At 41.3% G+C, this 12349-nt stretch overlaps 1 protein-coding gene and 1 pseudogene across 2 annotated transcripts in view; one reads left to right on the top strand and one right to left on the bottom strand.

The window, feature by feature from the left end:
• Window positions 1-12349, top strand: part of LOC101015422 (Fanconi anemia group D2 protein) — a gene marked incomplete at its 5' end in the record, with an annotated part of 28462 nt that continues 16113 nt past the window's right edge. Inside the window, 4 exon segments of the mRNA XM_021934190.2 lie at window positions 1-167; window positions 531-553; window positions 556-638; window positions 875-910. Coding sequence (XP_021789882.1) covers window positions 1-167; window positions 531-553; window positions 556-638; window positions 875-910 — 309 coding nt within the window.
• Window positions 6658-7934, bottom strand: LOC103881907 (annotated as a pseudogene). Its single transcript, XR_643493.3, has one exon. The product of XR_643493.3 is annotated as a nucleophosmin pseudogene (transcript).

Here is a 12349-nt window from a genome sequence, read left to right as displayed (position 1 = left end):
GAGACTGGACTGTACCTACCCAGTAGGAGTGAACAGAAAACCATAGCTAATATTTACTTTCTGCAGGTAATTTCTGAGCTTCGGGAGAAGCTGGATCTGCAACATTGTGTTTTGCCATCACGGTTGCAGGCTTCCCAAGTAAAGTTGAAAAGTAAAGGACGAGCAAGGTAAAGAGCTCATGGATAATTGCCACCTTTTTCTCACACAGGATGTCACAATTTTCTGACATCCCAAAGTCAGAGTTAGAGCTTAATACTTACAACTACAAATAATGGTACTATTATGACATTTACATCTAGTATTGTACAGTGTTTCAAATTACATATATGTGTGTGAGTATGTATGTGTTTATATGTTTTCTTAGCCATTCAGATCAATCCCAGACAGACTACAGTGCAAGTTTATTAGCCATCTTATATGTGAGGTTGTCATTTCCTCCAGGGGTACATGGCTACTAAGCAGGAACTCAGATCTTGTAAGTTCTTTTCTGGTAGGTAAGAATAATTTTTTTTCCTCTCTGCTACTTGTAGTTCCTCAGGAAATCAAGAAAGCAGCATCAGAGCTGTGTTATTCTCCTCTTTGATGTAATAAAGTCAGCTATTAGATATGAGAAAACCATTTCAGAAGCCTGGATTAAGGTGGGATCTTTGGAACTTTGATTATCAAGGAGGAAATGAGTGGCAATTAGTGACAGATGTATAACTGAGGTAGCTTGAAATAAAAATCTCAAAAGTCATTCAAGTGGAAATGATAGCTGATGGCTGCCATATGGACACATTGGCTCTTGGATGACATAACAGGGCATGCTGAGTAAGGTGAAACGTGTTTCACTGATGTGTCGTAATGTTTTTGTGACTCTCTCTTGTTTTTTCAGGCAATTGAAAACACTGCCTCAGTGTCTGAACACAAGGTAATGTTCATGTACTATGCATTTTCAGTATTGCAGACTTAAAAGTAATGACATTGGCTAGCTTGCCTTCCCGCTTTCTTTCTTTCCCCTCCTTCCAGTCACTCTTTTCTTCTCTTCTCTAGTTGCTCTAATAAACATTAGCTGTCTGGGGAAGATAATCTGAGGGGGCGACTGGCCAGATAGCCTGCCCCTACTCACTCTGGCTATAAAATAAGCCTACAGTATCCATAAGGGGAAATACTAACAGTGTAACCAAGCATATCAAGATGCAGTCAAAGAAGCCAAGTCCCCACCGATGAGATGAAGAAAATAACCACCTGAGTCTCAGGTCCCTGTATCTGCCTAATTGCCCTTCCTTCCACCCAGCACCACTGTCAAGATAATGGCATTCCATGTTTTATTTTACTTTGCCCATGTAGACCTGACTGGAGTAAATCAGTCTGTCCACTGTCAAGGCAATGGTACTGGATCTTATGTCTCTATTAATTCTAGAAATATCTTCCATCAAAAAGCCTAATGATTGGCCGGGCACAGTGGCTCATGCCTATAATCCCAGCATTTTGGGAGGCTGAGGCAGGCGGATTGTCTGAGGTCAGGAGTTTGAGACCAGCCTGGCCAATGTAGCAAAAACCCGTCTCTACTAAAAATACAAAAAAAAAAAAAAAAAAAAAAAAGCCTGGCCTAGTGGCATGCACCACTGCACTCCAGCCTGGGCGACAGTGCAAGACTCCATCTCAAAAAATAAAAAGCCAGATGATTGAGTTCCTTAGGTGCTGATTGGTTGCCTTTAAAGATTTTTCTTTGGTTGGAATCTGTTTTGTGGGATTTTTGTTGTGTTAGCCAATTTTTGGATGACTATCTTAAAAGCTTTCATGATGCCAAATAAAGCGATGAAAATTCGTAATTTTTTATGGTGAAAAATATCAAAATACTCCAACACACTGTTTTTGGTTTTGGATAAACATAAATTTACCACCTTGGCTACCTGCATACCTATTTTTACATATTCGTAATCATTGTATAAATATAATTTGTATTCTTTTTTCTCTTAACATTTTTTCTTCTCCATGTACTTCTTCATTGTCTTCATTGCTATCTTTAATGACTGTATTCTAGTCTAATGACTCTCAATTTTGGTGTTCTAAGGAGTAGGGCATTCAGTTAAGAGAAGTAGTAAAATTTGTTTTGTTTTTTTTCTTTTGTGTCCTGCTTGCCTTTTGTGTTTTTTTTTTTTTTTGACAGGAGAAAACCACAGGTGAATATTTATGCAAACACAGGTTAAGAAAATAATTTCTTTTTTTTTTTTTTTTTGAGACAGAGTCTTGCTCATGCAGCCAGGCCCCGGGAGTGCAGTGGCGGGATCTCCAGCTCACTGCAAGCTCCACCTCCTGGGTTTCGCAGCCATTCTCCTGCCTCAGCCTCGAAGCTGGGACTACAGGCGCCCGCCACCTGTTTCCTGGCTAGTTTTTGTATTTTTAGTAGAGATGGGGGTTTCGATGTAGGATGGTCTCGATCACCGACACAAGTGATCCACCGTCTCTGACCTCCCAAAGAGATGCTGGGATTACAGGCTTGAGCCACTGCGCCCGGTCTAATTTCTATAAAATATAAAAGAAAGAAATTATGTTAGAGAATGTTGATAAATATGACCATATAAAATGTATGGTTACAAAGATGAGTTGAATTGACCAATTAGCTTCTTGGAAAATATGAAAACTTGAATGCTTCTTGAAAGCACTAGAAAAAGGTCTGGTCTGTGATCTATTTTTTAAAGAGAATTCCCAGAATAAAAGGAATATACCTTTATTATTATTATTATACTGTAAGTTCTAGAGCACATGTGCACAATGTGCTGGTTTGATACATAGGTATACAGGTGCCATGTTGGTTTGCTGCACCCATCAACTCATCATTTATGTTAGATATTTCTCCTAATTCTATCCCTTCCCCAGCCCCTGCCCCCTGGCAGGCCCCGATGTGTAATGTTCCCTGTCCTGTGTCCTAGTATTCTCATTGTTCAGTTCCAGCCTATGAGTGAGAACATGTGGTGTTTGGTTTTCTGTCCTTGTGATAGTTTGCTCAGAATGGTGGATTCCAGCTTCATCCATGTCCTTCCAAAGGACATGAACTTATCCTTTTTTATGGCTGCATAGTATTCCATGGTATATATGTGCCACATTTTCTTAATCCAGTCTATCACTGATGGACATTTGGGTTGGTTCCAAGTCTTTGCTATTGTGAATAGTGCCGCAATAAACATACATGTGCATGTGTCTTTATAGTAGCATGATTTATAATCTTTTGGGTATATACCCAGTAATGGGATCTCTGGGTCAAATGGTATTTCTAGTTCTAGATCCTTGAGGAATCACCACACTGTCTTCTGCAATGGTTGAACTAATTTACACTTCCACCAACAGTGTAAAAGCGTTCGTATTTCTCCACATCCTCTCCAGCATCTGTTGTTTCCTGACTTTTTTAATGATTGACATTCTAACTGGCGTGAGATGGTATCTCATTGTGGTTTTGATTTGCATTTCCCTGATGACCAGTGATGTTGAGCATTTTTTCATGTGGTTAGCTGCATAAGTGTCTTCTTTTGAGGAGTGTCTGTTCATATCCTTTGCCTATTTTTTGATAGGGTTGTTTGATTTTTTCTTGTGAATTTGTTTGAGTTCTTTGTAGATTCTGGGTATTAGCCCTTTGTCAGATGGGTAGATTGTAAAAATTTTCTCCCATTCTGTAGGTTGCCTGTTCACTCTGATGGTAGTTTCTTTTGCCGTGCAGAAGCTCTTTGGTTTATTAGATCCTGTTTGTCTATTTAGACTTTTGTTGCCATTGCTTTTGGTATTTCAGTCATGAAGTCATTGCCCATGCCTATGTCCTGAATGGTATTGCCTAGGTTTTCTTCTAGGGTTTTTATGGTTTTAGGTCTAACATTTAAGTCTTTAATCCATCTTGAATTAATTTTTGTATAAGGTGTAAGGAAGGGATCCAATTTCAGCTTTCTACATATGGCTAGCCAGTTTTCCCAGCACCATTTATTAAATAGGGACTCCTTTCCCCATTTCTTGTTTTTGTCAGGTTTGTCAAAGATCAGATGGTTGTAGACATGTGGCGTTATTTCTGAGGGTTCTGTTCTGTTCCATTGGTCTATATCTCTGTTTTGGTACCAGTACCATGCTGTTTTGGTTACTGTAGACTTGTAGTATAGTTTGAAGTCAGGTAGCGTGATGCCTCCAGATTTGTTCTTTTTGTTTAGGATTTTCTTGGCAATGTGGGCTCTTGTTTGGTTCCATATGAACTTTAAAGTAGTTTTTTCCAATTCTGTGAAGAAAGTAATAGGTAGCTCGATGGGGATGGCATTGAGTCTATAAATTACCTTGGGCAGTATGACCATTTTCATGATATTGATTCTTCGTATCCATGAGCATGGAATGTTCTTCCATTTGTTTGTGTCCTCTTTTATTTTGTTGAGCAGTGGTTTGTAGTTCTCCTTGAAGAGGTCCTTCACATCCCTTGTAAGTTGGATTCCTAGGTATTTTATTCTCTTTGTAGCAATTTTGAATGGGAGTTCACTCATGATTTGGCTTTGTCTGTTATTGGTGTATAGGAATGCTTGTGATTTTTGCACATTGATTTTGTATCCTGAGACTTTGCTGAAGTTGCTTATCAGCTTAAGGAGATTTTGGGCTGAGATGATGGGGTTTTCTAAATATACAATCATGTCATCTGCTAACAGGGACAATTTGACTTCCTCTTTTTCTAATTGAATACCTTTTTTTTCTTTCTCTTGCCTAATTGCCCTGGTCAGAACCTCCAACACTATGTTGAATAGGAGTGGTGAGAGAGGGCATCCCTGTCTTGTGCTGGTTTTCAAAGGGAATGCTTCCAGTTTTTGCCCATTCAGCATGATATTGGCTGTGGGTTTGTCATAAATAGCTCTTATTATTTTGAGATATGTCCCATCAATACCTAGTTTATTGAGCATTTTTAGCATGAAGGGCTGCTGAATTTTGTCAAAGGCCTTTTCTGCATCTATTGGGATAATCACGCAGTTTTTGTCATTGGTTCTGTTTATCTGATGGATTACGTTTATTGATTTGCGTGTGTTGAACCAGCCTTGCATCCCAGGGATGAAGCTGACTTGATCGTGGTGGGTAGGCTTTTAGATGTGCTGCTGGATTTGGTTTGCCAGTATTTTACTGAGGATTTTTGCATCAATGTTCATCAGGGATATTGGTCTAAAATTCTCTTTTTTGTGTGTGTCTCTGCTAGGATTTGGTATCAGGATGACGCTGGCCTTATAAAATGAGTTAGGGAGGATTCCATCTTTTTCTATTGATTGGAATAGTTTCAGAAGGAATGGTACCAGCTCCTCTTTGTACCCCTGGTAGAATTCAGCTGTGAATCCTTCTGGTCCTGGACTTTTTTTTGGTTAGTAGGCTATTAATTATTGCCTCAATTTCAGAGCCTGTTATTGGTCTATTCAGAGATTCAACTTCTTCCTGGTTTATTCTTGAGAGGGTATATGTGTCCAGGAATTTATCCATTTCTTCTACATTTTCTAGTTTATTTGCCTAGAGGTGTTTATAGTATTCTCTGATGGTAGTTTGTATTTCTGTATGATCGGTGGTGATATCCCCTTTATTTTTTTTTATTGGGTCTACTTGATTCTTCTCTCTTTTCTTCTTTATTAGTCTCACTAGCAGTCTATCAATTTTGTTAATCTTTTCAAAAATCCAGCTCCTGGATTCATTGATTTTTTGAAGGGTTTTTTGTGTCTCTATCTCCTTTAGTTCTTCCCTGATGTTAGTTATTTCTTGCCTTCTGCTAGCTTTTGAATTTGTTTGCTCTTGCTTCTCTAGTTCTTTTAATTGTGATATTAGGGTGTCGATTTTAGACCTTTCCTGACTTCTCTTGTGGGCATTTAGTGCTATAAATTTTCCTCTACACACTGCTTTAAATGTGTCCCAGAGATTCTGGTATGTTGTGTTCTTGTTCTCATTGGTTTCAAGGAACATCTTTATTTCTGCCTTCATTTTGTTATTTACCCAGTAGTAATTCAGGAGCAGGTTGTTCAGTTTTCATGTAGTTGTGTGGTTTTGAGTGAGTTTCTTAATCCTGAGTTATAATTTGATTGCACTGTGGTCTGAGAGACAGTTTGTTGTGGTTTATGTTCTTTTACATTTGCTGAGGAGTGTTTTACTACCAATTATGTGGTCAATTTTAGAATAAGTGCTATGTGGTGCTGAGAAGAATGTGTATTCTGTTGATTTTTGGGATAGAGAGTTCTGTAGATGTCTATTAGGTCTGCTTGGTGCAGAGCTGAGTTCAGGTCCTGGATATCCTTGTTAACCTTTTGTCTCATTGATCTGTCTAATATTGACAGTGGGGTGTTAAAGTTTCCCATTCTTATTGTGTAGGAGTCAAAGTCTCTTTGTAGGTCTCTAAGGACTTGCTTTATGAATCTGGGTGCTCCTGTATTGGGTGCATATATATCTAGGATAGTTAGCTCTTCTTGTTGATTGATCCCTTTACCATTATGTAATGGCCTTCTGTGTCTCTTTTGATCTTTGTTGGTTTAAAGTCTGTTTTATCAGAGACTAGAATTGCAACTCCTGCTTTTTTTTTTTTTGGTTTTCCATTTGCTTGGTAGATCTTCCTCCATCCTTTTATTTTGAGCCAATGTGTGTCTCTGCATGTGAGATGGGTCTCCTGAATACAGCACACTGATGGGTCGTGACTTTTTTTTTTTTTTTTTTTGATTCATTCAAATATTTATTGAGCAGCTAAGGAGATACAAAGGCGATTTAAAACATTGTCAGAGGTGAGGCAAATGTACAAGTAATAGAAAGCAAAGGGCAAGCTTCACTGTATCACAGCAGTCAGAAGAAAGTGCTTTAGGGAACCAAGAGTGAGATTGTTTCCAGCCTGAAGAGGCATGGGTGGCAAATCAGAAAAGGGGATTGAGATTTAAATAGAAGACTTCAGTCTGGATTGTTGATGACACTCAGTATGGACCATATTTGTCTCTCCTTTTCCTTTCTCCTCATCTTTGGGCTTAATTTACATGTAGTGCCCAGAGCTGTTCAATGCACTTTTTCTATACTTGCTTGCATTTTTGCTTTAATGTCTTCTACGGAACTGGTTCCTTTGGTGTTTTAGGAGTTTTTGCCTGTTTTTTGAAGGATTCTTGTCCTTTTGATCTTGGTGTTGATGACGGTTTTGAGTCTTTTCCATTCTGATTTGACTTTTGTGGATTTTTGGCTGGAGTATCTCGTATAGATTTCTTCACTGGGGCTTTTTCTTCAGCTTCCTCATCATCAAAATCATCATCATTGTCATCTTCATCATCATCATCATCTTCATCAGCAAGTTTTACTCTTTTCTGTGGAATCTTGTTACCACCTCCAGGGGCAGACTGCTTTCCAGATATACTTAAGAGTTTCACGTCCTCCTCCTCTTCATCTTCTGACTCTGAATCTTCCTCCACAGCTACTAAGTGCTGTCCACTAATATGCACTGGCCCCGAACCACACTTCAACCTTAAGACCACTGGTGGTGTTATTTCAAAGCCCCCAAGGGAAACCATTGGCTGTACAGATATTTTCAAAGTTGCCAGTGTTACTTTAATTGGACTGCCTTCATAATTCATTGCCTCTGCTTCAACAATGAGCAATTCATCCTTTGCACCAGCCCCTAACCTGACCATTCTTAAAGATAACTGGTGCTCATTTTCATCATTATCCACCTTAAAGTGATCGTCTTTGTCAGCCTTTAGTTCACAACTGAAAAGATAGTTCTGGGGCCTCATGGGGCTTATGTCCATGTCCATCGAATCTTCCATCAGGTGGCGGCACGCACTTAGGTGGGAGAGAAGGCGGACGGAGATAAACGAACACTGCTACAGAGAACAGCCGTGCAGGATGGAATCACACCCGGTCTTGACTCTATCCAATTTGCCAGTCTGTATCTTTTAATTGGGGCATTTAGCCCATTTACATTTATAGTTAATATTGTTATGTGTGAATTCGATGTTGTCATTATGATGTTAGCTGGTTATTTTGCCCATTAATTGATGCAGTTTCTTCATAGCATGGATGGTCTTTACAATTTGGCATGTTTTTGCAGTGGCTGGTACCAGTTGTTCCTTTCCATGTTTAGTGTTTCCTTCAGGAGCTCTTGTATAGCAGGCCTGATGGTGACAAAATCTCTTAGCATTTGCTTGTCTGTAAAGGATTTTATTTCTCCTTCACTGATGAAGCTTAGTTTGGCTGGATATGAAATTCTGGGTTGAAAATTCTTTTCTTTAAGAATGTTGAATACTGGTCCCCACTCTCTTCTGGTTTGTAGTGTTTCTGTCAAGAGATCCACTGTTAGTCTGATGGGCTTCCCTTTGTGGGTAACCCGACCTTTCTCTCTGGCTGCCCTTAACATCTTTTCCTTCATTTCAACCTTGGTAAATCTGACAATTAGGCATCTTGGAGTTGTTCTTCTTGAGGAGTATCTTTGTGGTGTTCTCTCTATTTCCTGAATTTGAATGTTGGCCTGTCTTGCTAGGTTGGGGAAGTTCTCCTGGATAATATCCTGAAGAGTGTTTTCCAACTTGGTTTCATTCTCCCTGTCACTTTCCTTTCAGGTACAACAATCAAACGTAGATTTGGTCTTTTCACATAGTCCCATATTTCTTGAAGGCTTTGTTCATTTCTTTTTACTCTTTTTTTCTCTAAACTTCTCTTCTCGCTTTATTTTATTAATTTGATCTTCAGTCACTGATACCCTTTCTTGCACTCAATCACATCAGCTATTGAAGCTTGTGCATGCGTCACCGTGTTCTCGTGCCATGGTTTTCAGCTCCATCAGATCATATAAGGTCTTCTTCACACTGTTTATTCTAGTTAGCCATTTGTCTAACTGTTTTTCAAGGTTTTTAGCTTCCTTTGGATGGGTTCAAACATCTCCTTTAGCTAGGAGAAGTTTGTTATTATCGACCTTCTGAAGCCTACTTCTGTCAACTCGTCAAAGTCATTCTCCAACCAGCTTTGTTCAGTTGCTGGCAGGGAGCTGCAATCCTTTGGAGGAGAAGAGGCGCTCTGGTTTTTAGAATTTTCAGCTTTTCTGCTCTGGTTTCTCCCCATCTTTGTGGTTTTATCTACCTTTGGTCTTTGATGTTGGTGACCTACAAATGGGGTTTTGGTGTAGATGTCCTTTTTGTTGACGTTGATCCTTTCTGTTTGTTAGTTTTCCTTTTAACAGTCAGGTCCCTCAGGTGCAGGTCTGTTGGAGTTTGCTGGAGGTCCATTCCATACCCTGTTTGCTTGGGTATCACCAGTGGAGGCTACACAACAGCAAATATTGCAGAACAGCAAATATTGCTGCCTGATCCTTCCTTTGGAAGCTTCATCCCAGATGGGCACCAGGCTATATGAGGAGTCTGTTGGCCCCTTCTGGGAGGTGTCTCCCAGTTAGGCTACACTGGGGTCAGGGACCCACTTGAGGAGGCAGTCTGTCCATTCGCAGAACTCAAACGCCATGCTGGGAGAACTACTGCTCTCTTCAGAGCTGTCAGACGGGGATGTTTAAGTCTGCAGAAGTTGTCTGCTGCCTTTTGTTCAGCTATGCACTGCCCACAGAGGTTGAGACTATAGAGGGCTAGGCCTTGCTCAGCTGTGGTGGGGTCCACCCAGTTTAAGATTCCCAGCCGCTTTACCTACTCAAGCCTCAGCAATAGCAGACACCCCTCCCGTAGCCTGGCTGCCGCCTTGCAGTTTGATCTCAGACTGCTGTACTAGCAGTGAGCAAGGCCCATGGGCGTGGGACCTGCTAAGCTGGGCCCAGGAGAGAAGCTCTTTGTCTGCCAGTTGCTAAGACGTTGGGAAAAGCACAGTATTTGGGTGTGAGTTGCCTGATATTCCAGGTACAGTTTGTCATGGCTTCCCTTGGCTATTAAAGGGAAATCTCCAGACCCCTTGTGCTTCCTGGGTGAGGTGACGCCCCACCCTGCTTAGGCTCACCCTCTATGGGCTGCACCCACTGTCCAACCAGTCCCAATGAGATGAACCAGGTACCTCAGTTGGAAATGCAGAAATCACCCATCTTCTGCGTCGATCACACTGGGAGCTGCAAACTGGAGCTGTTCCTATTCGGCCATCTTGGATAAAAGGCCCTGCTTGCCTTTTTAACTTTTTTGTTTGTTTGTTTGTTTTCCTAGAAGCATAGACTCAAGTTGCCCTGAATATACTCTCAACGTTTTCTCTTTGTTTTGTTTTGTTTTAAGAGACCAGGTCTTGCTCTGTCACCCAAGTTGGAGTACGGTGGCAGCACCATAGCTCACCGCAGCCTCAAACTCCTGGGTTCAGGTGATCCTCCCATCTCAATCTTCAGAGTAGCTGGGACTACAGGCAAGCACCACCAGGCCCTGCTAATTCTTTTTTTGTTTTGTTTTTTCTGAGACAGAGTTTTGCTCTTTCACCCAGGCTGGAGTGAAGTGGCACAATCTCAGCTCACTGCAACCTCTGTCCCCTGGGTTGAAGCAATTATCCTGCCTCAGCCTCCCTAGTAGCTGGGATTATAGGTGCCTGCCACCATGCCCAGCTAAGTTTTGTATTTTTAGTAGAGACAGGATTTTGCCATGTTGGCCAGGCAGGTCTTGAACTCCTGACCTCAGGTGATCCACCTGCCTTGGCCTCTCAAAGTGCTAGGATTACAGGTGTGAGCCACCACACCCAGCCAATTCTTTTATTTTTTATAGAGATGAGGTCTTGGTGTGTTGCCCAGGCTGGTCTCAAATTTTTAGCTTCAAGTGATCCTCCTGCTTGGACCTCCCAAAGTGCTGGGATTATAGGCTTGAGCCACCACACCCAGTCATCATATTTTTCTTTTTTAAATGTAGGTAAACAAGCTAATTGTGGAGAAAAACTCACAAGAAATCTACAGATCTAAAAAATACAGTTTTTCTCCACTCTCTGTCCCATTCCTCAGAGATAATCATCCTTCCAATTTTTTTCTGTTCATATACAAGCTATAATTATGCACAAGTACAGGTATACTCTTACGCCTACACATATGTAGGTTTATATATCGCTTTTACAAAAGCAGAATCTTAACTATGATTATGGGTGGTGGTGGTGTTGTTTAAAGAGACAGGGTCTCACTCTGTCACCATGCTGGAGTGCAGTGGCACAATCATAGCTCACTGTTGCCTCCACCTCCTGGGCTCAACGATCCTCCCTCCTCAGCCTCCCAAAGCAGTGGGATTATAGGCATGAGCCACCATGCCCAGCCTGATTATCCTTTTGCAGGTTGCTGTTTTTTCCACTTCATGTCAGGAATGTCCTTTCTCTGTCAAAAAATATAGTATGTCTCAGCAGTTCCTAACCTTTTTGGCACCAGGGACTGGTTTCATGGAAGACAGTTTTTCCACAGACCATATTGGGGCATGATTTCAGGATAACACTGTTCCACCTTAGATCATCAGGCACTACTTAAATTCTCGTAAGGAATGTGCAGCCTAGATCCTGTGCATGTGCAGTTCACAATAGGGTTCACACTCCCATGAGAATCTAATGCAGCCGCTATTCTGACAGGAGGTGGATCTCAGGTGGTAATGACCACTTGACTGCCACTCACCTCCTGCTGTGCAGCTTGGTTCCTAGCAGACCATGGACTCCGTGGTCCAGCGGTTGGGGACCTCTGGTCTAGCTTATTCTTTTTTTTTCAGTTTTGTAATTAAAAATTCTTTTTTAGACAGAGTCTTGCTGTGTCACCCAGGCTAGAGTGCAATGGCACTATCTCGGCTCACTGCAACCTCTGCCTCCCAGGGTTCAAGTGATTCACCTGCCTCAGCCTTCTGAGTAGCTGGGATTACAGGCACCTGCCACCATGACCAGCTAATTTTTTTGTGTGTATTTTTAGTAGAAATGGGGTTTCACCATGTTGGCCAGACTGGTCTCAAACTCCTGACCTCAGGTGATATGCCCACATCAGCCTCCCAAAGTGCTGGGATTATAGGCATGAGCCACCATGCCCAGCGTGGCTTATTCTTTTTGATGACTGTGTAATATTCCAAAATTTAAAATTACTCCATCATAATTTATTGAACCTTTCCCGTAATGATGGGCATTTATAGTCTTTCCAACTTTTCACAAAGTAATTTTCCTAGTAATAGTGAAAATACATACTGGAGTTGGCAAGTGATTGAATCTTTCTTTTAATAAATGTGAAGATGTCCAAAGTTACTTCTGTAGTAATATCACTTTCATGTATATAGCAATGTATTCTTTTTTTTTTTTTTTTTGAGACGGAGTCTCGCTCTGCCGCCCAGGCTGGAGTGCAGTGGCCAGATCTCAGCTCACTGCAAGCTCCGCCTCCCGGGTTCACGCCATTCTCCTGCCTCAGCCTCCCGAGTAGCTGGGACTACAGGCGCCCGCCATCTCG

The sequence above is a fragment of the Papio anubis genome, chromosome 2, assembly GCF_008728515.1.
Source record: "Papio anubis isolate 15944 chromosome 2, Panubis1.0, whole genome shotgun sequence".
Lineage (NCBI taxonomy): Eukaryota > Metazoa > Chordata > Mammalia > Primates > Cercopithecidae > Papio > Papio anubis.
This window is presented reverse-complemented; position numbering and strand designations above follow the sequence as displayed.